Source organism: Nelumbo nucifera, chromosome 6 (assembly GCF_055504915.1).
Source record: "Nelumbo nucifera cultivar China Antique chromosome 6, China Antique-T2T, whole genome shotgun sequence".
Classification (NCBI taxonomy): Eukaryota; Viridiplantae; Streptophyta; class Magnoliopsida; order Proteales; family Nelumbonaceae; genus Nelumbo; species Nelumbo nucifera.
In genome coordinates, this window is record NC_142654.1 from 30812977 (window position 1) to 30840590 (window position 27614).

A 27614-nucleotide genomic window follows, 5' to 3' on the forward strand; every position below is an offset into this window, starting at 1 on the left:
TAATGACCACCACATATTCTTGTATAGGACATTGTTTTTGAACCATTGTCTATGTGACAAATTTAGAATAAGCTTTTCATTTAAGCTAGAAGGCTTAGGTGGTGTTTGGAAGTGTGTTCATCTCATGGATGGACCATTTTGGTTCATACCATGGGGTGAATACGTTGTTCAGTTGAGCGTGGATGGGTTCAGTTCACACTATATCGTGGATCGGTCTTGTTCACATCCCAAAATATCAACAATGCTAATTTCTCGTGGAAGAAGTCCGTTTATACTTCATTTTTTTATATTATGCATCACACGCATCCTCCTAAACCCTACAACAAAGCATTCTCTATCGCCGAAGCTCTCCTCTGCTACCGTGCTTCGCTGCAAAGGGATGTCTCTGCCAAAGTTTTCCTCTAGGCTTTGTCCACAACTAGTATGGGAATTAATAGATTATTAGTTTGCATAAATAATTTGATGCTATGCTCATTTTGTAATAATTTGTTATTTCATTTGTTTAAGTATGATTTTTTTTTAATTTTTATCAATAAAATAATAATTTTTATTTTTTAAATTATTTTATTACAATTTTTATTGAATTTTATATTCAATTGCCAAAGTCTTTTTTTTTTCAATTTGTTTATCAAATAAATTGTAAAAATTAGACATTTACGCTCCATTTAGAAGGAGTGCAAATACAAATATGTAGAGCACAGAACCTTGTATTTTCTATTATTTTGTATGTATTTGTACTAGATATATTTGTATTTTTACTCATTCCAAACAGAACCTTATGATCAATTGTGTAGATTACTCCATAAACTATATGGTATGGTGTAAATTGGTTGTATGGTATCTACTAATTTATAGTGACATCTAATTTAACTTTTTAATTTGAGTTAAAATGTTTTTGCGTTTTGCCCCTTTTCTGACAGGAAGCCTTGTTACCCTTGGTTTTTCAGCCTTTTCTTGTAAAATTAGTAATGCCTCTTTTTATCCTATGCTTGAGCTGAAGGTTTCTCAAATTTCGCCCCAGATTGTTTTTTGTGGAGATCGATATAATAGTGGATAACAATTAATGGTTTCGTTCTAAAAAAATGTTCACCAATAAAACATAATTATAAACTGGGTTGATTGTAACAATCAACTAGTATCATAAAACTGGTAACCAATCATGATTATTTATCTATCAAATTCAAGGGGTAGGGTGTGGGGGTGTTTGATTGCCCAAATCTATTATGGTATCATGTCTCTTTTCTTTTCTTCTTCTTGTTTTTATAGAACGGTTAATCGTTTCTCCATTTTAAATTAAAAAATGTAATGACCTGGTGGCATTCTTCTTTTAATCTGTTCAGCCCAGCATTTCACATGTAGGTTTTAAAGAAATCCTTGAATTCATAGTGTATATATATTATTGAAGCGGTACACAACAAGGGGTGCAATTGGATCCCAAGTGAACCGCTGACTCAAGTGATCAAACCATTCATCCAAACAACGGTTTTTAGCCTTTTTTTGTTTTTTAAAATTTTAAATATTTTTATCAGAGTAGGTCATCCATTCGGACCGAATTGGACCATTCAACTAGGGAATTGGACCCAGAACAGTTCCCTATCCGGTCCAATTTTAAAAACCCTGGGATTATTTAGGCATGGACAGGGTTCTCGTGGGCAGGAGATCTGAAGTCTTTTATTTGTATGATTGTAAGCAATGAGCGGTGATTATTTATAGCTTACCCCAGGTTTTGAAAATCAGACCGGAAACTGAATTGTTTTGACCATCGATTCTTGGGTCAAATGGTCCAATAATCTAGGCCCTGTTTGGTGTGTGTTTTTCACACGGTCTTTTGTATGCTTACAAGCCGAGAAGACCGAAAATTGATCTATTCTTGTTTGACACGTGGAAGATCTCGCCACCAAAAGATGGGGCACCAAAAAGACACGGGAAGCCCATTTTGAGCTGATTTCAGGAAGCTCCAAATGAAGCTTTCCGTGCCTTCCACATTTTAATCTCATGCGGAAAGACACGAAACGACGCACGAAAAGATGCGCATATACCAAACGGTCTTCGGGCTGTTCAAATCTTATGTCAAAAGCTCAATATGTCTATTAACTATCAAAGCTACGAGAAGATCTTCTTAAAAAGACTTGCCAAACGGTCTCTGGACTGCCCAAATCTTATATCAAAAGCTCAATATGCCTATTAACTATCAGAGCTACAAGAAGATATTCTTAAAAAAAAAACTTGCCATACGGACCCCTAATCTAAAACCCAACCCAATTAGATAGTTTTAAAATACAAAAATCGGACCCAGAGCCATGATCGATTCTTAGATCAACCAGTCCGATTTTCAAAACCATGACAAAAACAAAAGGCCCGGTTTCAGGATCACAGAGAGGCAAAAAGGGATTAATGAATGCAGGTTGTCACTTGTCACCACCTTGACAACAAAAGTGGATGCAATTTAGGAAAACAGGAATTGGAAACTCAAACAATTCAGCCAAATGAATACGAATGTTTAGATGGAGAGCACCGAAAGCACCATAACCTCCACGGTTGTTTGTGAGATGCAACCGTACTTGATCATCATGACACAGAATTTTTAACATAAAAAGATTATACAATTGTTCAGGAATCAGACATCGAATTTTACCTTTCTACTTTACTTGTTGTAAAATATTCAGCAGAAAGGCAAATGTCAAGCACCAGTGGTCTAGTGGTAGAATAGTACCCTGCCACGGTACAGACCCGGGTTCGATTCCCGGCTGGTGCATTAAATGTTTTGCCATTAATCTGATGTTCATATTTTATGGGCTGTGTTCTATTTCAGTGTTTTGGAAATGGATCAGGTGTGGTGAACCATTCCAACCCATATCTTTTTTTGGTAATAAATTCCAACCCATATTTAATCACTTAAAATTGATTTTTTTTTTTGGATAAATTAAAAGGACCCCTAGTGACAAAGATTCCATACTTTAATTTACAACAAAGACCCTTTCTGTAAGTGTTTTCATCAGTTAAATTCATTTAACTGTTTAATGTTTTTAAAATCCCCAAACTACTCTTTGAGCTTAATGCCATCCATGTTCAGTAACAAACAGGTAAAAGTATTTATAGCTCTTACTACAAGGGGGTACAATTGGGAAACATATTGGTTTCAAATTGTAGTAAATATCTCTCCTGATACAGAGATCTAAGAATGTAGATGGGATGGAAGTGAATTGTGTCCAAAAAAGGATGTGGGTGGTGTATCTTAACATTTTTTTTTCTTGTGTGATAGATATTTATTGGATCTCTTCTTTCTTTGATGTGACAGAGAAAATCTAGATGATAACTTCTCCTTCAAGCCAATAGAATACTCAATGTTTTCTAAGTTGGATCTGGAGGTCCCAAATAACCTGGTATGATGGGAGTTTATGATCAGAAATTGGGACAGTCGAATGAGAAAACTTATCCATGCTGTAGCTGAAATACATTGACCATTTGGAAAACTACCTTGAATTGTCAAAAACTTGTTTACCGATTAGCATTGGCAGCTATATTTCCATTTATAACTCCACTATTTGTAAAAACATATATTTCATAAATGGATCTCAGAATGTAAGATCAGGTCCAAACTTTGAGTAGTGCAATTGATCACTGATAGATAGTAGAAACATCTTTATCCTTCATCAGTTTATTGGGTCTTTCTCCATTTCAGAATTCAAATCATGAACAAAGTTTCATGCTACAGCTTTATCGGCAGTGTAGAACTGATGTTATAAAAGCGAGATCCTATGATTAACACCCTCTTCACCCCCACCACTCACCAAAAAAAAAATGAAAATAAAAAAGAGAGAATTAAAAAACAAGGTAGATGCCATATTGCTTCAATCAATGATGGATGAGTTGTATTTGGCAATCTCCTTCCATGGACAATGGATGGATGAGTCTGCCAATACCCAGTCTGAGCTCCCTTTCACACCCCATGGTCTTAGTCATTTTTATTAGATCTGTTAGCTTGCTACTCTTTGGTTGAGGTTCAGAAAAGTAATTTATAGAACTACTTCCACTGTTTAGATTGCAAGAAACATTGTGGGGAAACAAACAATTTCCTCCATATATCCTTGCTAATTTATACAAGATTCTTTCATCACACTTCTAGAAGATAAAAGCAAAATTTGTCCAATGTAATTCAGAAGTCTGGTCAAGGACAATCTGTTGATAAAAGTTCAAATTCCCATTTCAGTTTCTGGTGCTTCTTCTCTCATTTGTGAACTCTCTGCTAGTTCTGAATAGACCTGTTCATGGGTTGGGTAGCCCAATGGGCCGGCCTGGTCCAGCCCGATCTAAGTCGGGCTTGAACAGGATTTTAAGCCCACAGGCCTGAGCTTGGGCCTAAAACACCAGGCCCGACCTTTTTTGGGCCAGGCTCAGGCTTTCTCAAAAAAAAAAAACCTGATCTGAGACTGAGCCCAATTTGATAATGTATTATATAATATTTTAGGTTTTGAGGTCTTTTAATATAAATAAACTAATTTTTATTGAATAAAAAAAAGAAAAAATATTTTTCCAATTTTTTGACTAGGCTTAAACTTTATATAAGGGTCAGACTTAGGCTCAAGACCTAGGCCCAATGGTCAGGCCGGGCTTGGGAGGTGAAGCCCAACCCAAACTGACCCATGAACAGGCCTAGAAGCAACCCTTCTAACTAATACTCTATGCCACTACAGTTTACTTTCCGTCCTTATGCACATCTTGGGTTGGGTAAATATGTAATTCCAAGCTCATTGACACCGACAGAGATCATTGATAAACTATCTCAGATATTCCTGAGATCACTAATGCTACAGAACAAACTAGACAGATATGGTACAAGTCCCAAGAATCTAAAAGATTGTCACGTGTGTAGGATGATGTAGTTATGATTGAAGAACCATGGATAAGTTTTCTGAATTCCTCTATTCTCATCCGGTGTGTTAGTTGGATTGTAATGAAGACAACCAAATCAGAATACTAGGATGAAAGAGATGGTATTTGACTGTATCTCAGTTACCAACATAGGTTCTAGTCATTATCAGTTTCACAAAAAACTTGTTTTCTTTAAATTGGATAATGATTTTACAAAAATTTATGGTAGATAATGATTTTTATTTTTATTGTGTGGGTTGTTTCTGAGATTCTTTTAATATGGACGGAATTGAACATTTTAGTTGATTTCATTTTCAACTTCCAATTGAGCCAGACAACAATAACCGGAATTCGATTCTATCCTGAGTGAACCAAACAAGCACCAGGAATAGGTGATTCCGATTCCAGTTTTGTCTGCAAACCAAATGGACTCTGAGCATTGAATTTAGACGAGTCGTGATTTAACTGGTTCATATGCCATTTATATGTGAATCCGACTGCCTCCAATAATGGAATCTCATCAATTTATAGGTCTTGGCATCGTTGTCGACTGTGTTAAACTATTCACTGGTGGCCATTCCTACTGCCCAATGGTTTTAAGTTTTAACCTACTCGAACTTGAAGTACAGCGAGATCGTTGTCAAGTCTCTTTATTTTTTTTTTCCCTTTCAATTTTTTTGTTTTTTAAATGGAGAGGAAGAGATCGGCAGTAGGGTTCTCTCTAGGGTTTCCAGTGTTGTTTTTATTAGTGGGGGTTTCTCTGATATCACTGGCACAGTGAGATTCGTGGTGCAGAGGAGGAAGAATTGCGATATCTCCTGATGTACCCACGGTAGTGCCATTGGGAATATGGAAGGAGCATGGCCGGGACGGTTGTTTATCCCGAGGAGAACATCAAGGGTTGCAAGGATTTCGACGATTTCAGTATATCATTCAAAGGCCTACATTTGATCTTCGAGCATGACTAGCCATGAGATATTGGAATTCTATATTTCATTATAATTTAGAATAAGTTTTAACGAGTAATACCTATATTACAATTAATATGTGGAGATGCATAAATATCATATAATTTTATAGATAATGCATCAATCAAGAGTCTAAGACACATAAAATATGCATATATTGTATTTTAATTATTATATCAATTATTTGTTATTTTACTATTTCTTACTTTTTTACATTAACAAAAAAGTCAATCAAATATTAAATTCTCAAATTTAAATTAAAATAGCAATTAATAATTTATAAAAATATATATTTTCAATTTAAAATATATCAAATTTGTTAAAATTTCTAAGATATATATATATATATATCAATTAAAAATTATATTATATGTTGAAATTTTTAATTGCTAATATAATTATTACATTATTAGTATTTTCGTTTTTATATTATTTCTAAAATTAAAAACCGTTTTTGGTATAAATTTTAATTGGTAGAGTTTATAGATTCTATTTAATATTATATTCCCAAATATTTGTAAATATCTAATATGTTGTTATTTAATGTGAGGTAAATTGGCACATTAATTAATAATTTATATATATATATATATATGTATATATATTAATTTTAAATGCTAAAATAATTATTCTATTATTAATATTTTTATTTGCATAAATTTCTTGAGATCAAAATTTTTTTTTTTTATTTTAATGTGAATTTGATAGGTTATTTATTCAGTTATTCTATTAGTTTATAAAATAACAATTTTGAATATTATTCTTTTAATTTTTAGTAGGAATTGTTAAACACAAATATGTGTTATTTATTTGGATTACATGTAGTATGTAATTATATATATAATATTTAATAAAAGTTATTTTATTTCACTAATTAACACAAGAATTAAGTTAGACTAGTGGTTTAGGGGTTGATTTAAAACACAAGCGTGTGGTGTGGTGGGAGACTTGTATTTATTTATGATATCATGGGTTAATTCATTTGCTAAAAGTTCGAATCATCGACCCACCACTTGAACGGGAAAATGGTTTTGTTTTTGGGTTAGTTTTAAATCTTATATTTCATTTCCATTAAATAAAAAATGCTTTTATTTAATATGCTTAATGTTGTTTGATATGATAAATATATAATATTAGAGATGTGCCTAAATTTTTCATAGCTTTTTCATAAATTTTTAATATTTATATTTATATTTATTTTTAAATTTTTATTATTTAACTATGAAAACATTGGTTGAACCATTTGATGCTGATGGTTGAATTATTTACTTGCCACTCAGACAAAATGATGCTTTATTTAATTATTTTTCATGTTGGTTTTGAATATAGGTTTTGCATTATTAAAAATATCAAATGTAGATTTAATTTGTAGAATTTATTTATGAGAAACAAAAATATTTCAAATAAATTATCTAAGGAGAGAGAATGAGAGTTAATACCTTAATGAAAAGAAATTTAATAAAGTGGAAAGTAATATATAGTACTTTAAATTACATTTTTGGCCTACATAGTTAAAAGAGGAATTAAATTCATAAATAAGGGTGTTTTAGTTAAGAAAAGTCCACACAACTCATTTATTTAATGTCCTTTAAATATAAGATTTAATGAAAGGAAATGAGACTTAATACTTTAAATATAGGACTTGATGACGAGGAACATAATGAATTTAATAGTTGTAGTTCAAATTATGTTTTTTGCATTCATAATTATAGGGAGACAGAGTTCAAAGAGTAGGGGTATTTTAGTCAAAAATCCAGAATCTAGACCTCATTCACACTTTTAATAGTAGTATAGATATATTCATTTTTTTAAGGAATTAAATATGCATTTTAGATGCCATTTTGATACTATTGCAACCTTGGAGTTGGTGTTGGTTGTAGGGGTGTTAATCAACAACCGAAAACCTAAACAAAATTGACAAAACCAAATTGAAAATTCCACTTAATTTAACACATCACTTTGGTTTCAATTCAATATTTTTGAAAAACCGAAGGTACCGGTTTGGTTTGGTTAACCAATATGAAAACCGACAGTTAACCACACCAACGAGTATATATATTTATGTATATTATATATGTTTTTCATATGTATTTTATATTATCTATTTATTATATATAAGTATACATATTTATAATATATGCAATATATATGTATTTCTAGTATTTATATATTTATTTATAATATACATTATAAATATAAAAAAAAAAACAAATAGGCTGAAAATCAAACCAAACAACTGCTTAACTAATTGGTTTCGGTTCAAGGTTTTCCAAAAACCCATGGTACCAATTCAACTTGAAATTAAAATCTTACTTTCTAGTTAACGTAATCGGCTTATCCTAATTTGACTCTACAAAATTATACTTGTGACTTTTTGAAGTAAAATCTTTTGAGCAACACAAAATCTAATTAGGCTCCATTTATGAAGAGTGCAAACCCGAGTTTGAAGGAAATATGCACCTAAGTCACTTTTCCCACTGTTTGGAAAAAGGTGTGAAAGAAACCAAAAAATTGAAGGAAATATGCAATATTGTCAATATTTCCCTCAATTTTGAGGCATAATTGTACATTGAAATTTTTGAAGCAAAAATGTGTTTTCATTTTCCCCCGATGGAAATAGAACATGGATTTGCTCTCTTCATCACCTCTTATCTTTGAGGAATTCCACAACTGAGCATTATCAATGGCTACTTTCCATCAATGGCTACCTTTCATCAACTATTGCCCAACTATCTTCTCAACGGGTAACAATGTTGTTATTACACATTGGTCATTGATAACCGTAATCATACTCTTACAAATATGAAAATATGTACAGGCACAAAAAATGCACTTTAAAAGAACTAAAGTTTTAGTCAAACTTACAAGAAGAGTAACGTAAGTGGCTAAACAAAAAAGAAACGTTATTTTGATTTTCTTAGCTAATAAGTAGAATGTAATTCGAATAGCAACTACTATTGAGAATGAACAATCAAGGATTACTGCATAAGCTGTGGCAAAAACTATCATGGTAGGTTTCCAAAGAAGAAACAATGTTGATGCAAGTGTGACAACATACATTGAGAATGAACTTGGCAAATGCAACTAAAATTGACATAAAATATACGAGTGAAAAAAGAAAAACAAAACAAAATAGTCACATACACATGGTGAAACAAAAGGCATGAAATTGCATAAACATAAAAATATATCCATAAATAGTAATATCAAATTGTGTTCATAACTTTATTTAATGATTGATTCTAACCTCATAGATTTTATGTTACGTCTTGAATATTTGCATGCCTACCTAGTCGAAAAAAATATATATTTAATTATTCTTACATATGTATTCAATTTGACGACCCTATGATTTTTGTTTTTATAATTAAAAATTCAATTAATGATTACATTTGTTTTTGTCATATGCAAAATCATATTCAAAGTTGTTGGAATGATGAGAATATGGAAAGAATGAATTAGAAATCCTTATATGGAGGACCCTATATTCTTTGAAGAGACGTTTTACTTGATAATTCTTTTTTTTTTTTTTGTATAAGGTAACTAGAATAATGAAACTGATTTTGCTATGCTTACTTTTCATAATAAGGTAATTAGATACTATACATATTGAGTATGTTGTTAATTTGTAAATGGCTAAAGTTGAAATTGTGTTTGATTACTAAGGTGACCTCATCTTTTGTTTTTATTTGCTTTTTTTTTTTTAGCTGAAGTTGAAAATAAAATGTGTTTGAATAAGTAGGTTTGAACTTAGGTTGTGGCTGAGGTGCCTCATGCTTTTTTTTTTAGTTGAAGTTGAAACTAAAATGTGTTTGATTAAGTAGGTTTTGAACTTCTTGAAGGTTGAGGTTGAAATTGTGTTAACAAATAAAACTCTTATTAAACAAGTCCAATATGTATAGGATTTAAATCCACCATTAAACAAGTCCCAACTATGAAAAGGGAAAGAAAATCCATAAATATGAATTGTATTTCATTCATTTAAGTTTTTGAATTTAGAAGGGAAGCTTATTCATAAAAAATAAATAACTATCCAATTATACATAATCATTTGTAATGGCATTGTTTTGTCTATAGGTAGATCATAGATATATTATAATCAACTTACTTTAAATTACATAATGTTCTCAAAACCATGTTTGGTATAAAAGCATATAGTTAAAAAACTATATTTAGAGACTCATAAAATGGGTTGGAATCTTGGTAAAATTCAACTTTAGTAAAAATTTATAAATAATGGAATGCTATAAAATATATTCCATTTAATTTTTTTATTGGTTAAACAAATTTAACTCAACCCTTATAACCTTCTTTTTTCTCTCTACATTGTTCCCACTTAGTTATTGAATTCAAAATTATTCTTTTACACTTGTTATTTCCTTATTATAATAAGTGATATTATATCATTTTTTGATGACTTTACCTCATTCAACCCATATATATGTGTCATTTTTTTCATATATGAGGCCACCAATTACCCTTGAAAGGCATAGGAAGATAGATGGAGCCATTGCCACCCTTAAAGGTGCAAGTTAACCTAGGCCTAACCTTAGGAATTGGGCCTAAAACTTGAGCTAAGGTTAGGTCTGAACTATTCAGCCCTAGCATGGTATATTGTGCAACAATACCATAATCATCTAAAAACTTGGCAAAAGGTCCTTTATGTTGCCCAAATTCATTAAATATTCCATAGTACTCTCTTCCTTGATGAGATCTTACTACTTTAACCCTTTTGTTTAACTAATTCTTAACTTCAAATTTGCAAATCTTGAAGAATTCTAAAACTTGTGCCTTTTCATGTAACAAATATATATAACTATAACAAGAATGATCATTAATAAAAGTAATGAAATATCTTTCACCAGTTCAAGCTAATGTAAAAATACCCACAAATGTTGGTGTGAATCAATTCCAAAAAATCTAAATTTTTTTATGACTTTTCTTTTTACTTTTTGTGATTTTACCTTTAATGCACTCTATACATGTGCTAAAATATGTAGAATCAAACTCATTCAGTATTCTTTATTTCATCAATCTTTCAATTTTTTTTTTGAGATTTGACCTAATTGTTTATGGCATAACATTAGCGAATTTTCATTAATCATGCAATGTTTTAAACCAACAACATTATATGCATACATTGATAAGAGAGATGAGGAATATGTATTATCAAATTTTAATTTATATAATTGATCATATAAAGTTCCAATACCAACAACATGAAATTGAAAAATTAAACTATAAACAATACTTTCAAAATTAAACTTAAAACCAAAGCCATCAAGTTTAGTAATTGATAAAAGGTTCCTCATCATATTAGCTACGTACATAAATAGCATATTCTAAATCTAAAACAAAATCTATGTTTAATGTCAATTTATAGATATCAACTACTTCCGCTCAAGCTTTTACATCGTTTCCATCACCAAATCCTTTTCTCCATCTATTAATCTCTTGCTATTGAGAATCCCATACATAGTATTTAATATATGAAGGGTTACACCAATATTAGACTCAAAAACTACAAGTACCTTATTATCTATGTTCTTTTTGAATTTCAAATAAACATTCTTCGTATGATCTATTTTCTTGCAATAGAAATAATGTACTCTAAAATTATTTCTTAAACTTTTCCATGTTCATTTCCCCTTGGCCATTGAAATATTTCTTTTTACTTGGCTCTTGAGGTGCTTATATTACACAATCCGTAAAAGCCATGCAGTTATATTTTTGTGTTAGCTAGATGTGTTATCATCTAAAAGAGTGCTAAACAATCATCTATAGTTTCATAAATTATGTAAATGAAATTTGTGGCTTTTTATGGGACAACTAAACAAGCCATCTAGTTATAAAACTTTATCTTAGGGCTTTGGGTCATAAACAATAATTCCAAATTGATAAGAATTTACTATAACATTTCTGTAGTTGTTTTCTTCTCCAAGAATAACAAGAGTTTAGGTGCATTTAAGCACATGAACATAAAGTTTCTTGTTGTGAAAAAATTTTCGGGAACAACAGATTATTGTAGAGCATATCAACATTACAACTATGATAGTTTACTCACTGATCAAAGTTCTTAATGTAAAATCGTTTATGGAACAATAGAACATGTAGCCCATATAGGGTGTTATAAATTCTTTTAATCCACTTGGTTAGTGAGAGTATATTTTTGCTAACATAATGATGACATTGTTATTCTTCATTTTTTGCTCTATTTATTGTATCCCAATTGTCTGCTTTTTCATTATAAGGATTCTAATGAATTATAAATAATAGGAGTTTAGGAGACCATAAAAGTGGAAGAAATCATTCCACATTAAACTTATGGATTATGGAGGATGAAAATGTTAATATAATGTTCATGGAATGACATTACGTTGTTAATAAGATGTAATGACTTGTATGATCTTATGTTAACAATCTTATTTTTCTCAGTCTAATTTAATATTAAGTGTGATCATGAGTAGATACATGCATATATACATATATATATATATATATATTTTATGCATACATACATACATGATGCTACTTGATAATCTTTGCAAGACCAAGTGGTGGGAGATTGTTTAGAATTAAAACGTTTGAAACATTTTTTGTTTAATGACCATGCAGAGAACAATTCTGTAACGACAACCATTTACTCAAAGCCAAATTTGATCTGTCACCTTGAGAGGAAGGTATTCTTTAGGATGGCTATGAAAGGGAATGTCCCTAGCCCCATGCTCTTTATCCTTGTTGGTTTGAAAAGTTCAACCATTAAATAAAGAGAGATAGAGAAAAACAAGGTTGAAGTGACCTCTTGCAATCACTGGTTCAAGTTGTTATGGCTTTTTCAATATGTCTTGTTTCAAGTAAGTTTACTCTATTATTTTTCAAGTATAAAGTTGCAAAATCCTAATAGAATGGATATCATTTTTTTTTTCTGAAATTTGATGAAACTAGAAATTTCTAGTTTTTTTTTTATTAAAACTAGTTAAAACTAGATATTCACTCTTAATTTTTTAATGTTGAAAACATGCTTATCTTTTGTTGTTTTCACGTTGTGTTTCAACAGATATTTTGATTGAACAAATACTAACTCATCCTTTGTGTATTTATATTTTTGTTTTGACTTCAAACCATAATTTGTAAGAGGGTGTATAAAATATTTTGCCATATCTACTACATACCAAATAATAAAGTAATTTTTCAGAAAGACATGATACAATAAGAGTTTTGACCAATCAAAACTCCTTGTGGATTTTGATGAATATCCACCTGATTGGTTACCACTTTTATGATGCCGATTGATTGGTTACAAGTTTTCCAATATCATGTTTTTCTGGCATTATAGTCAAACTCTTTTTAAATCAAACTAAAAATGTTTTTCACTTTGTTTTGGAGAAAAATACATCCATAATGCAGCTTTGCTTTTTGCTAATGTATTGTTTCTTAGAGAAAAATAAATAAAAAACATTTATGTTGGAGGAGACTCTGGAATATTATAATTAATTATGTTAATATAAGGGCTTGTGCTATGCACACATGCAAATAAAGGGTAAAGATATAAGTTAATGATATATCAAATTTACACCAAAACCAAGGCAAAAGTATATATTTATATTGTATTAGTGTACGTGCACATGCTATGCATGTATACAAATAAACATAATTATATAAGTTAACTTGTTATCAATGTGACTTTTTTTGTCCTATACCAAAACTAAAGCAAGTATCTAGTCTATAATAGTATAGATAGATATTTGGACTTTCGACTATAATACCACAATGACATTATCTTGATAACTTAAAAAAATATACATTTATTAATTTATATTTAAAACAATAATTACTTGAAAGACAAAAACACCCCTATCTATTGATTTTTATCATTATATACAAAGAAGGTTTTTGACAACAAATGATATTTCATTCTATTGAAGATAAAAAGTTAGAAATTTCCCAATAGATTTTTCTAACTATGCTTCATAACATTGATGTTGACCGTAACTTGTCCATAACAATGTATAAATGTAATACTATCATCATCATCATCATCATCATCTAAGCCTTGCCTCATTGTCCGAACTATATTGCGATTGACTACATGAATTATATTTGGCTATTCCATTTTAAATTGCAATTAAACTTATGTGGTATGCTTACACCAATGAAATAAAGTAGGTGAAGTTGGAATCATCGTGTTCAAGTGCATCATCATCTATGAATTATTTCAATATATATGAATATGAGAAAACGATTAATGTAAACCACAATCTCATTGATAGATTTTCCATTCTCCAGAATCCCAGAAAAAGAAAAAAAAATGAAGAGGGCTATTTACACCAAGAAAATAAAGTAGGTGAATTTGAAATCATCCAACTATTTATAAAAAAATAAATAATCAAACTCTATGTACATATTGTGATTAAACTTTGGAGGTAACATATAAACCATCACAATGTGCCAAAATTTACTGATTTTTGTTTACCAAAAGTAATTGGGTGAGAACAATTTGATCTATATCAAGAAATCTCAAATCGACCTAATCACAAGGCTCTTTAGAACCTTTATTTGCATCAATTACAAGTAATATAATCACTTGACTGGTCTAGAGTCTAGACCGCGACCCAAAATTATTCTCAGCAATAACACACATGATACACCTCTAGAGTTTCAAAATCACAGGTCATCTACAGGACTAAATCCAAATTCCCTTTGAGAGGGCATGAGAATGAAAGTGTTGATTCTGTTGAATTGAATTGATGGGTTTTGGGCACATGAAACCTAAAATGGACCATCAGCTCCCCAGCCTCTCTCCATATAATTCCATTCCTGCTTGTGTTGCCAGCAATCTCCATAGGGAGAGCATTACAGGGAAGGGGGAGGGGACAGATAAATGCTTTCAGGGTTTGGCTTTGCTTCTCTCCTGACCGCTCTGACCTGAATTCTCTCTTCTCTCCTCCCTTTTCCTTGGCTTCGTCTGTCCTCTCCCTCCTCTTTATTATCAACCCCATAAAACCCCACGTCAGGATTCCTCAAACTACTCCTTGCTTCCCCACAAATGGCAGAAATTGTTTATTGCTTTAGCTCGAAAAGTTAGGGTTTTACGCAGACATCAACGAAGCTTGAGGTACCAGAGAAATCTGCTGTTGCAACTACCCGCCATTTATTTTCTTCCCACTTAAGAACATTAGAAGCTAAAAGACAAGTTTTTTTAATGGATTTCGAATATATATGACTGGTTTCGTTATTCTACGACGTATGGGTCCATACAAATTGTAAATTATTCTATCTCTGCAATTCAATTAGTTTTTTGAGGGTTAGGGTTTTGGATGTGCTGGTGGTTTCTTTTCTTTCTGGGTCAAATTGTTCTGGTAGGCTTGTGAATTCATAGTTTGTTTGGTTGAGAGATGAGTCGAAGAGTTAGGAGGAAAGGGGCGCAATCGAAGGACAAGGGGAAGGCAAATTTGCATAGTTACTCGGAAATCTGTCATGTGAGTTCCAGTTCAGAGAAAGTGGAGGTTGATTGGACTAGCTTGCCTGATGATACCGTTGTTCAGTTGTTTTCTTGTCTGAATTATCGAGACCGAGCAAGCTTGTCTTCGACTTGTCGAACATGGAGGGCTTTGGGTTCTTCTCCTTGTTTATGGAATTCTTTGGATCTTCGTGCTCACAAGTGTGATGCTGCCACTGCGGCTTCCCTTGCTCCTCGTTGTGCTAAGCTTCAGAAACTCCGGTTCCGAGGGGCAGAGTCTGCCAATGCGATAATGCATCTCCAGGCGAGGGGTCTTCGTGAAATCAGCGGTGATTTCTGCCGTGAGATTACTGACGCCACTCTCTCAGTGATGGCAGCAAAGCATGAGGCACTTGAGAGCATCCAACTTGGTCCAGATTTCTGTGATAGGATCAGTAGTGATGCTATAAAAGCAGTTGCTCTCTGTTGTCCCATGTTGAAGAGACTGCGGCTTTCAGGAGTTAGGGATATTGATGCAGACGCCATTAATGCGTTGGCAAGGCATTGTAGGCAGTTGGCGGAGATAGGTTTCGTGGATTGTGTAAGTGTCGATGAGTTAGCATTAGGGAATGTAGTGTCTGTTCGTTTCCTTTCTGTTGCGGGGATAAGAAACATAAAATGGAGCTCAGCTTCCCAAGTTTGGAATAAACTGCCTAATTTGACGGGGTTAGATGTTTCAAGAACCGATGTGAGCCCAAGTGCTCTTTCAAGATTGTTGTCATCATCTCAAAACTTGAAGGTCTTGTGTGCCCTCAACTGTCCACTTATTGAAGAAGAAGGTAATTATACAGCATGTAATCATAAAGGTAAGTTGTTGCTTACCCTTTTTAATGATATTTTCAAAGGAGTAGCTTCATTATTTGCTGATATCACCAACACAGAAAGAACCCTGTTTTCGGATTGGAGGAATTTAAAAAATGGGGATAAAAGCTTGAATGAGATTATGCCATGGCTTGAATGGATTCTCTCACATGCGCTTCTACGTATTGCGGAGACCAACCCTCAGGGGTTGGATAGCTTCTGGCTAAGGCAAGGGGCTGCATTGTTGCTCCGTTTAATTCAGAGCTCACAAGAGGATGTTCAAGAAAGAGCGGCTACGGCACTTGCAAATTTTGTTGTAATTGACGATGAGAATGCTACTGTTGATTGTGGAAGGGCCGAGGCAGTCATGCAGGATGGTGGAATACGTTTGCTTTTAGACCTAGCAAGATCTTGTCGGGAGGGCCTTCAGTCTGAAGCAGCAAAGGTAATATTGCTGCCTGATTTTCAACCAGTTTTAACCTCAATTTTCTGCATGTAATCTTGAGAATATGTTTTAATTGTTTTGTACTGTTGGGAGATACAGGCCATAGCCAACTTGTCTGTGAATGCCAAAGTAGCAAAAGCTGTAGCAGAAGAGGGAGGAATCAATATACTAGCTGATTTGGCAAGATCCAGGAATAGGTTAGTTGCTGAAGAGGCTGCTGGTGGGCTTTGGAATCTGTCTGTGGGAGAAGAGCACAAGGTTGTCTGTGGTGCAGCTTATTTTGTCAATGTCCTTACCTTAAGTTTATATTTGTAATTTATCCGAGTTTCTTTTTAGGGTGCCATTGCTGAGGCAGGTGGTGTAAAAGCTTTAGTGGATCTCATTTTCAAGTGGCCCTCTGGTGGGGATGGTGTTCTTGTATGTCCCTTGCATATGATCATTACTTACCAGAAAAGCTTGATGTTTTACATAGAGATGGTACTTTAGTGTTACGGGGTGTAAGTTGAATTCATGCTTTCTTTCATGATGCCAGGAGCGTGCTGCTGGTGCATTGGCAAATTTAGCAGCTGATGATAAATGTAGCATGGAGGTTGCACTGGCAGGTGGTGTCCATGCTCTGGTGATGCTTGCCAGATCATGCAAGTTTGAGGGAGTACAAGAGCAGGTAGAGCTAATATGATTATGTTTGAGAAGTTGATATTTCTTTATTTGCTATACTTTTGACTATTCATTAGTTCTTATATCCAAATGCTTTCATTTGCTTCCACTTGAGTAGTTGTTATTTATTGGCCTAAGATTTCTGGTATTGTCTTATCGATACTTGTTGCTTGCGTTATTGATACTTGTTTTATGCACACAGCACACCTGATATCTTACAATGTTTGATGATGCTGTTCTTTGTTGACTTTATTTAAAAGTGCTTAGAGATAAGATAGGTTCTCTTTTCATGCTTGAGTAGGATCAGAAAAACTGTCTACTGTTTCCATATAATTTGTTACTCCAATGAAATGCTAGAAGTTCAACAACAGGATCCAGTATCATACTATTGTTATATGTTAGTGTCATACATGTCATACTTATATTTGTTAATGGAAATGAACTGATCTTTTATTTATCATAAAAAAGAACTGGTTTTTCTCTGATGATCGTGCAGGCTGCTCGTGCCTTAGCTAATTTGGCTGCTCATGGAGATAGCAACAGTAATAATGCTGCAGTTGGACAAGAGGCAGGTGCTCTGGAAGCATTGGTACAGCTTACATGCTCTCACCATGAAGGTGTCAGGTAATTTATTTTGTTTATCATATTAAAAACTCCCAGGCATATAATACTGCAAGCTATGCTTCGATATTGTGGCCAGTTATGTTAATCACTCCATCTGTGATACTTGTTCCAGCATGATTGGTATGGCTATCTCCATCTTTCACTGATGCTCCTTTTCTAGTCTTGCTACTCATCCATCTCAGATTTTCTGAAAATTGAACAATGTGGTAAATCATAGAAGAGATTAAATCAAGTTGTAAACTACATTGCAAATCTCTTAAGTTTATTCCTGTTTTTTTTTTTTTTTTTGGAAATTTGTTAAACAAAAGTAAATACATGTACTACAAACTTAAATAGAATACTGATTTTACCCCATTTTGAGATTTTTGTAATCTTTCTTTCTCCTAGCTGTTTGATTGGTACCCAAAAAAAACCATATGAAAATTAACTTGCCCTAGTGAAGTAAAACATTTAGGTTCTAGATTCAGTTTGGTTAGTGCATGCTTTCAAAGGTTCTTGATCAGAGAATGAAAAACAGCAGCCTATGATTGAAAGTTGATCTAATTTATATCCAATTTATTGAATTAGGATTTTGCAAACAAGAGTAGAAGACCCTAACCAGGCTGGTGTGTAGAATCAGATTGGAACTCATCTCATGAGATAAAGCCAATGGTACAAACTTAAGCTTGAATGTCAAGATCTGACCAATATTTTGATATTTGGATCAGAACTTGAATGAAAGTTGATAGAACTGGTTCAATGTGGTTATAGACATGACTTTTCATTTATAAGTCAATTTGGATCAAATCCCACAGTGGAGATAGACTGCAAGTCAATGAATGTTAGTCATTGATAAATTTGACAACAGAGAGGGATGATATTTTGATAGAGAAAGTGAGGAGCATATGATCATGTTGGCGGGTAGGCTGGGAGTTTTTATCTTTCAAAAATAAAAAATGGGGATTGGGGATTTTTGTGATTGTTGCATAAAATGCTCTTTGGAGGAAGGTTGAGTAAGAGGATGATGGGATGTTTTAATTCATTTCTCCATTCTTATTAATGGGTCACCCAAAGGATTCTTCAAGGATACTTGGGGGTTAAGACAAGGGGATCCTTTATTTCTAGCTCTTTTAATTTATTAGTAGAAGTTTTAAGCAGGTTGTTAAAAAGAGCTAATGAGCATGTGTGGGGGAGGGCTGAAGGGTTTTAAATTAGGTTGATATTGACAAGTAGAATCCTAGTTGCTGTTCGTGGATGATACAATTATTTTAGGAAAACTCCATGGACTGGATGACATTTAGAATCTTAAAATATTTCTGGTAACAGTGGAGATAGTTTCAGGCTTAAAGGCCAACCTTTCAAGATGCTACTTAGCTGGATTACATATGGAAGAAAGAGAGGTATTAGACCGTGCAAACTCTTTAGGGTGTGAGGTGATGGAATGACCTCTCAAGTGTTTGGGACTGGCTCTTGTTACTTGGAAGCAGAGAAATATTTTCTTTAGTGGTAGGATTACTTCAATCAAGACCTCTTTTTGTTAATTTGCCCATATATTTTATTTCAGTTTTCAAAGTGCCTGTTAAAGTGGCAAATAAAATCGGAAATGTCATTAGTCTTTCTTTGGGACCTAGGAGTATCCAAGAAAGTGCATCAGCTAAATTGAAAAGGGGTTTGTAGAAGGAAATCTAATGGAGGATTGGGACTTGGTAGGATCAGAGACAAGAACACTGCTTTGTTAGGAAGGTGGATATGGAGGTTATCTATTAAACCTAATTCCCTTTGGCATTCGGTATCAAGAGTAAATGTGGCCTTCATCAAAATGGTTAGGATACTAGATCAGCAAAGCCACATTTCAGTATCCATGGAAAGCTATCCCATTTTTCTGAAATACATCATGTATGACCCCAGTGCAGGCCAGCAACAAAGTTCTGGGAGGACCTTTAGTAGGGGATTGTTTTGTTTTATTCTCAATTACCATGGTTGTACTCCATATCTAGCTCTAAGAACACTCTTAGATCAAAGGCGGTCTAATGTTTCTCAGAAGGTATTTCGGTTTTAAGAGGCACTTTAAGGACTTTTAATGTGAAGAGATAGCTTCTACTTGACTCCGTAAAAGAGGTATTCCTGGTGACTGAGGTGATGGTCAGAGAATCTATCTCGACTTTAGATCACTGTGGACACCTTTCTTGCTCTTTCTTTTTCTATGCCCTTGGTTCATCCCCCCTTCTCTACCCTTGATGCAAATAAGCCACTTTTGTTTGGTAATCAAAGCTTTAGAAAGCTTCCTTGCAGATTATAAATACTGATGAGATACTAAACTATCTTAATTGAAATGTATAAGTTTTATAAGATTCCTTTCTATCTACTTTATGTCATTTGGGAAAACTTGTTCTATAAAATTATTATATTGTAGAACTTCAGTGGTTTAGTATAGACTGAATGTGCTTTTACAGTTTTACTTGGTCTCCATGGACCCGGCAATAGTTTTCTGGTTTTCTCTGATTTGACACCATTGCATTTTCACACAAAACAGGCAGGAAGCTGCAGGTGCTTTGTGGAATTTATCATTTGATGACAGAAATCGTGAAGCAATTGCTGCAGCTGGTGGTGTTGAGGCCTTGGTATATCTCTGTGCCCTTCTTTGATCCACACTATATATTTTATACTATAAAGGCGTTGTAATTTCTTATGCATTCTTTATCTGCTTATTTTATATGTCATCTTCCTGAAACCTAGTAAACATCTTGCTTTAGTTGATCTTAGTGTTTGTCACATTTTTTGGCTTGTAAAACTTGACATTCCCTTGTAAGAAATTTTCACTGAACTTGAAATTCCTCTGAAGAAAATTTGCAGTGGTAACTCAGCTAAAGATACACAATTCCTAGTGCAAGACAATTTTTAGCAACAGAATCAACATAACAACTCATTGGCCAATTGGTCGACCCAAGCGAAAATATTCAACATGGAAGCTGTGCAACTGGTTCTGGAAATATAATGAAAGTCTCTCTTGATATTTATCTCTTCTAATGATTGAATATAATGCACTCCTTGAATCTCCTTCAATGATGATTTTAGGAAGGACAGGGGACTTTGAGATCTTGAACCTTTGAGGGAAAGAACTTTGTCCTTGTTTTGACTGATCACCATAGCTTATCAGACTTGAAAAAGATGGTGATAATATTTTGCCTCCCCACCCTCAAAATGCTGCTAATGTCAGATGGGGTCTGGTTCCCCTGAAAAACAACCATCAGTATTAAATCCAAATTCCAAAATATATTGATAATATGTGCCTCCTCATCCCTCCGAATGCTGCCAATCCCTAACGGGCTTGGGTTGCCCTAACGAAACAACTGTAGTAAAAGTTTAACTAGGCTGAACTTTTAGGAAAGAAGACCAGGTGCTGACCAATGTTTCCTCTTCATGTAGAAGGGGGCACAACTTACTACCTTCTCTCACTTGTTAGGTCAACTGCTGTTAGCACTAAAACAGCCTAAAGGTAGACAAAGTGTTCCTTATAAATATTAGATGCAATGTTTATGCTTCTTTATTGTAGCTTTTCTGGAAATTGTTGATGGAGAACTTGGTCAATACAGAACAGCCTGGCTCAGTCATAGTTCTATAATGACGATATATTTGGGACCTATAGTTATAGGCTATGGGGACTCTACAAGGGCTGAGTTGCTAGTGGGACTGAAGGTTTATGGTTTGTAAGACCACTGAATGTTAGAAACATTATGGTAAAAGGGGATTTTAGAGTGGTTGTTGGTTGGCTAAAGAACAAATTCAAGGTGTATGGCAATACTGAAACATTATGAAGGAGATGAGAGCATTGGCAAGGGAAATGGGAACCAGCTTTTGGGTTCATAGACCGGCAAACTGTTTGTCTGATGTTATGGACAAACAAGGGTAATTAGGGTCCAGCTTCTTTGGAGGAATATCCTTAGAAATTGTTATCTAAAAATCAGCTGTACTGATTTTAGAAGATGTTTGAGAGACTCTGGAATGGGGGGCTTTTTAATCTATTGGAAAGCCTTAAAAATGCCTTTATCATGCCTGCAGGGTTCAACAAAGAATTTGGTACCCTGATTCTAAAGGGTGTTTTTCTTGCTCCTACCTCACCCCCTTACAATGAGAGGGCAGTTTGGGATGGTCCCTTTCCCTAAGGTCAAGGCTTTCTGCTGGGTAGTTTCTCTTAAGAGTTAAGATTATAAATACTTGTGAGTTGCTTCCAAGAAGGAAGCCCTGGTGTTTATCCTCTCATGCATGTGTCCTTTTCCTAAAGATGTGGAAAAATATAAACCACCCTTTTCTGCATTTCTAATTTGCAATCAGGGTATAGAATCACGTTGTCACTCTGTTTGGAGCCTCATGAACAATTATTTGGGAGCTCTTTCCTTCACGGTTGGTACCTTGTAAAACAAAGAAACAACAAATTATGTGGCAGAACTGGACCTAACAGAGCTCACAATGGTGGGGATTGCTAATTGGATTTTGTCATGTGAGCTCTTCCATGGAACTATGGACAAATTAATTTGAGGTTGGCAGATTATAGCAGGATAGACTAAGGCAGCAAAGGATGGTGGAATGGGAGGCACCAAAGGTCAACAGGAAGAGTATTGAATTTCAATTGTTGCAATTTGAGAAATTCAGGGACACCGGGTATAGGAGGGGTGGTCAGAGATGATAGAGAAAACATCATTTTTAGTTACTTGGGACTGACCGGAAGCGAAAGATCTTTGAGAGCAGAATTCATGGATTTTGTCACAAGGATTAAAATTTCTTTCTTAAGTTGGAGGGGCATCTGTGTAAATAGGAGATTGTTAAGTTGTGATAAATTGAATGAAATCTGACCCAGATGTACCTTGGGTGCTAAGATTTCTGTTAAAGGAACAAAGGCATGTGCCTGGTGCACCATGTGCCTCAACCCAGATGTGCACCTGAGTTTAATTTTGTGCTTTTTTCCTAACCCTCTTTTTTGCTTATATTGTTTTTTTATTCTTTAATACGATATTTTTTTTTCAAATGATAAGAAATTACAATTAAAATTAGAAAACAAACATTTTATGTATGGGTTAAGAATTTAAGGTCGTATCATGGACTTGTTTGGGTTTGCCGCAAGAGTTTCATACAAAGCAGCTCAATGCTATTGGAAAAGAAATGAACTAGATTGAAAGTTAATTTTACATGTTTGAAAATGTTTTATATGTCATATTTGATTTGATTTTTCACATTTTCACTTAGAATAGTTTTTTTGATATCTTCTGAAGGGCTACATAATAGGGGTAGTCCATCCCCCTACCCATAACACCCCCCCAAGCCCAGGTGCAGGTGGGATTCGATCCCAAGTCTCCGACTCTGCTATAACCAGCAGGAGACCTTACCAACCAGCTGGTTGGCACCTTGCTGTTAAGTTTATGTATTTTAATTTGAGCCAATAAGCTTTTTAAAACATTTACCTTAAAGTTTAAGTTTGCATTTTTCTTAATTAATACTATTTTAATGTTTTTTAATTTTTTTGCGTTTTGTTTTTTTGCAGTATTTGATTTTTTTTTTTTTTTAAATTGTTAGGGCCTCAGGTGTTGATGGTTGTTCGAACCATAGTAGGGGAGGTTTTAGATCTGATGAAGTGGAGAGGTTTAAGTTTGAGACTTTGATGAAGGATGGAGGTGGTGATATTGATAGTGGGTGCAAGAAGATGGCTTTGAGGTTTGAGGTGACCAAGATGGGTAATTGGTAGAAGAGTTGGAGGTTCAGTTGAGCGATTGAAGTGATTTGGTGAAGGAAATGCTTGCAAAGCAAATAAAGTTTTTACATCTTTTGGTAAAGTGTTGTTTGAGAATGGGGTGAACAATGTTGGTGACGATGTCAACTACATTCTTTCAGAGGTAGGATCTCAGTTAGGTTTGATGGTGGTGGGGGTAAAAATGAAGGGTTTTAGGGTGGCTTGATGAAGGAGGGTTCTGAAGTAGGTGGCGTGAAGGATAAGTTCAAAATAGGGTTGAAGAAGTTGCATCGTTTGAGACTTCATGGAGTAGTAATGATGGGTTTCAAGATCTTATGAGAGGTGAGGGGGTAAGGAAGGTGGAGAATGGGTTGGCTTAGTAGTGGGTGACCAAGGTTGTTTTGGTAGAGGATGTGGGGAATATTTCTTTGGAGATAAATAAAAAAGAAAATTTATTCACACTGAAAATAGCTTACAACTCCAGGTGATGAGAAATCACCCCAAGATAAAATTATTATATTCGGCCTGCCCTTGAGTTCTATTAGTCTGATAGCAGCCAAGAAGAGAGAAGAAGAAAGAAGAAAGAAAGAGAGAGAAAAGAGGAGAAAAGGAGAGAAGAAAAGTCTAGTTCAAATGAGAGAAAAAGTTACTTCTCCCATTCGGCCAGACATGTTTTATATTATTAACATAATGGAAAAGACAAATGTGCCCTTACTTAAGTGAGGGACACTAGTCCTAATATAATAATACAGATCAACAACCTCAACATAAGCATAAAGACAGAAATACCCCTACATACTCGACATTAACACTCTCCCTCAAGTTGGTGAGTATATATCATATAATCCCAACTTGTTACATATGTAGTCCACTCTTCCCCGACAACCCTTTAGTAAATAAGTCTGCCCACTGGTACCTTGTGTTAACATATGCAGTGTCTATCACTCCATTTAGCACCTTCTCTCTCACAAAGTGAAAGTCAACCTCTCTGTGTGCTTGGTTCTTTCATGAAACACCGGATTAGAAGAAATATGAACTGCAACCTAATTGTCACATTAGAGCTTCATTGGAGTGTTAACATTGTATCCTATCTCCTGTAGAAGGTTCCTCAGCCACACTAATTCACAAGTAGTATGTGCCATAGTTCTATATTTTGCCTCTGCACTGCTTCTTGCCACGACTGTCTGCTTCTTACTTTTCCATGTCACCAGATTACCCCCAAGAAAAGTGCAATAGCCTGTGGTAGACCTTCTATCAGACATAAAACCGGCCCAGTCAGCATCAATATATCCTTCTATTTCAAGTTTTCCACCACTTTTGTATATCAAACCACGACAAGGAGCCCCTTTTGAATACCTCACAATTCTTAGAACTGCATCCCAATGAGGAACCAGAGGTTTCTGCATGAACTGACTTACCACACTAACCGCAAATGAAATATCTGGCCGAGTAATGGTTAGGTAGTTCAGTTTACCTACAAGTCGCTGGTATCTGCCAGGGTCTTCAAACACTTCACCCATATTACTGCTCAGCTTAGTATTTGTTTCCATAGGTGTTTCAGCTGGTTTAGTACCTAACAAACCTGTTTCCTCCAGCAAATCAAGCACATATTTCCTCTGACACAAATTAATACCATGCTTAGACCTTGCTACTTCTATCCCCAAGAAATATTTCAATTTACCAAGGTCCTTTGTTTGAAAATGTTCATGTAGAAAAGTCTTCAACCTGTCAATGCCCATTTTATCATTCACGGTAATAATAATATCATCCACACACCACCAATAGGGTTTTTCTTGCCTGAGAGTCATGACTGAAGACTGAATGATCAACTTGGCATTGTTTCATACCAAACTTCTTTACCACCTCACTGAACCTACAAAACCATGCTCGAGGAGACTGTTTAAGCCCATAAATAGCCTTCTTTAGTCTGCATACTTTACCATCCTCCCCCTGAGCAACAAACCCCGGCGGTTGCTCCATATAGACCTCCTCGAGCAATTCACCATGCAAGAAAGCATTCTTGATATCAAGCTGATAGAGGGGCCAATCATACAAAGCAGCAAGAGAGATCACAACACGATCTGAACCTATCTTTGCAACTAGGGAGAAGGTCTCTGTGTAGTCAATACCATAGGTTTGGGAGTACTCTTTTGCAACCAATCTAGCTTTCAGGTGCTCTGCACTACCATCAGGTAAATACTTAACAGTATAAACCCACTTACAACCGACAACTTGCTTCCCAGGAGGAAGAGTGGTGAAGTCCCAAGTATGATTATGAGTTAGAGCTGAGAGTTCTTCTTCCATTGCACGACACCACCCTGGAGAAGGCAGGGCTTCCTGGACATCCTTAGGGACAACAACTGAGGATACCAAAGAGATAAACTAGCGATGGGAAGCGGAAAGGTGAGTGTGTGAAACATAATTAGAAATAGGATGAAGGGTACAAGTGCGTTTACCTTTCCACAAGGCAATGGGAAGATCAAGATCGGATACTGGGTTTGGGGCTGGTGTGGAGACAACTGCCGGATCTGTCGATGCTGATGGAGCTGGAGGAGTAGCAGATGGTACATGTGGGCGATGTTTATACACTTGACGGATGGGTGGCCGTTCAATAGGTGGTGGCACTAGAGGCAAGGACTTGGTCATAGTTGGAACAAGGGGAACATAATTCACAACTGGAAGTGGAAGAGGAGGAAGAAGCATCACTGGGCCCCAAGAAAAATGGAGTAAACTTAAAGAAGGTAACCTCAACACACACAAAGGAACGTCGAGAACTAGGATGATAACACTTATACCCTTTCTGGGTCCGGGAATAGCCAAAGAAGATGCACTTAATGGTCGTGCATCTAACTTGTCCTTCCCGGGGCCTAGATTATGGATGAAGAAGACACACCCAAAAACCCGAGGAGAAAGAGGAAATGGAGACAAGGTGGGAAACAAGGTAGTGAATGGGGAATGACCATCAAGGATAGACGTGGGTATCCGATTAATCAAGAAGCAAGAAGTTAGCACCACATCACTCCAAAAGGGTTTGGGAACATTCATGTGATGCATGAGGGATCGAGCTGTTTCCAAAAGATGACGATTCTTTCTCTCAGCCACCCCATTTTGTTGTGGGGTGTAGGTACACGAGGTCTGATGTATAATGCCATGTTGGTCCAAGTATTCGTGAAATGGTGAAGAGAAATATTCACGGCCATTATCGGAACGAAAAATTTTAATGTGAACACCAAATTGGTTGCGAATCTCAGCATAAAATTTTTGGAAGATGGTAAACAATTCACTCATTTCTTTCATTAAATAGAGCCACATCATCATTGAATAATCATCAACAAAAATGACAAAATATCTATATCCATTGTATGACATCACTTTATAAGGACCCCAAACATCTGAATGAACCAAAGAAAAAGGACTCGACACACGGTTATCAACCCTGGGACTAAAGGGAACACGATGATGTTTCCCCAACTGACACGACTCACAATCTAAAACAGAAAGTTGACTCAACGAAGGAACCAAAGGCTTCAAAACTTTCAACGAAGGATGACCAAATCGATAGTGCCACTGGAGAGGAGAGAGAGATGACTGGAGAGATGTTGATGTTCTTCCACCACCGTCAAGATAATACAATCCACCAACTTCATGCCCTGCACCAATCTTCATCCCCGTCTTGAGATCCTGAAAAACACATGAAGAAGGGTAAAAAGTAATAGAGCAATTGAGTGACTTGGTCAACTTACTAGCAGACATAAGGTTAAACAGAAATTTAGGGACATAGAAAACTGAGGATAAAGACAAGGGGGTCATGTTAACATTTCCAACACCACAAATGGAGGATGTGGCACCATTAGCAAGGGTAACAGATTGTGATGTTGAGCAATGAGAGAGGGAAGAAAACACACCTGGAGTTCCAGTCATGTGATCGGAGGCTCAAGAGTCAATAATCCAGGGATTGTGTGTGAATGCCAAACAAGCCATACCTGAGTGTGCAAAAGTAGCCGTGTTCTGTTGAGATGTGGATTGGACAAACCTCTCATACTCATC

General features: G+C 34.9%; 1 protein-coding gene and 1 non-coding gene across 6 annotated transcripts in view; both read left to right on the forward strand.

Moving 5' to 3' along the window:
* Positions 1–2684: 2684 nt before the first annotated feature.
* On the forward strand, positions 2685–2755 carry TRNAG-GCC (transfer RNA glycine (anticodon GCC)). The gene has a single exon. It is a non-coding gene; the product is annotated as a tRNA-Gly (tRNA).
* An 11751-nt stretch (positions 2756–14506) lies between these two features.
* LOC104598430 (protein ARABIDILLO 1-like) overlaps positions 14507–27614 on the forward strand; it is a 30846-nt gene continuing 17738 nt past the window's right edge. For 4 of the 5 annotated variants that reach the window (XM_010260485.3, XM_010260487.3, XM_010260486.3 and 1 more), the window contains exons 1-6: positions 14507–16585; positions 16685–16843; positions 16922–17002; positions 17118–17249; positions 17739–17866; positions 20379–20466. In XM_010260485.3, coding sequence (XP_010258787.1) covers positions 15236–16585; positions 16685–16843; positions 16922–17002; positions 17118–17249; positions 17739–17866; positions 20379–20466 — 1938 coding nt within the window. In that variant the 5' untranslated portion in view covers positions 14507–15235. The remainder of the gene's footprint in view (positions 16586–16684; positions 16844–16921; positions 17003–17117; positions 17250–17738; positions 17867–20378; positions 20467–27614) is intronic. The other variant, XM_019197994.2, reaches the window with a different exon arrangement.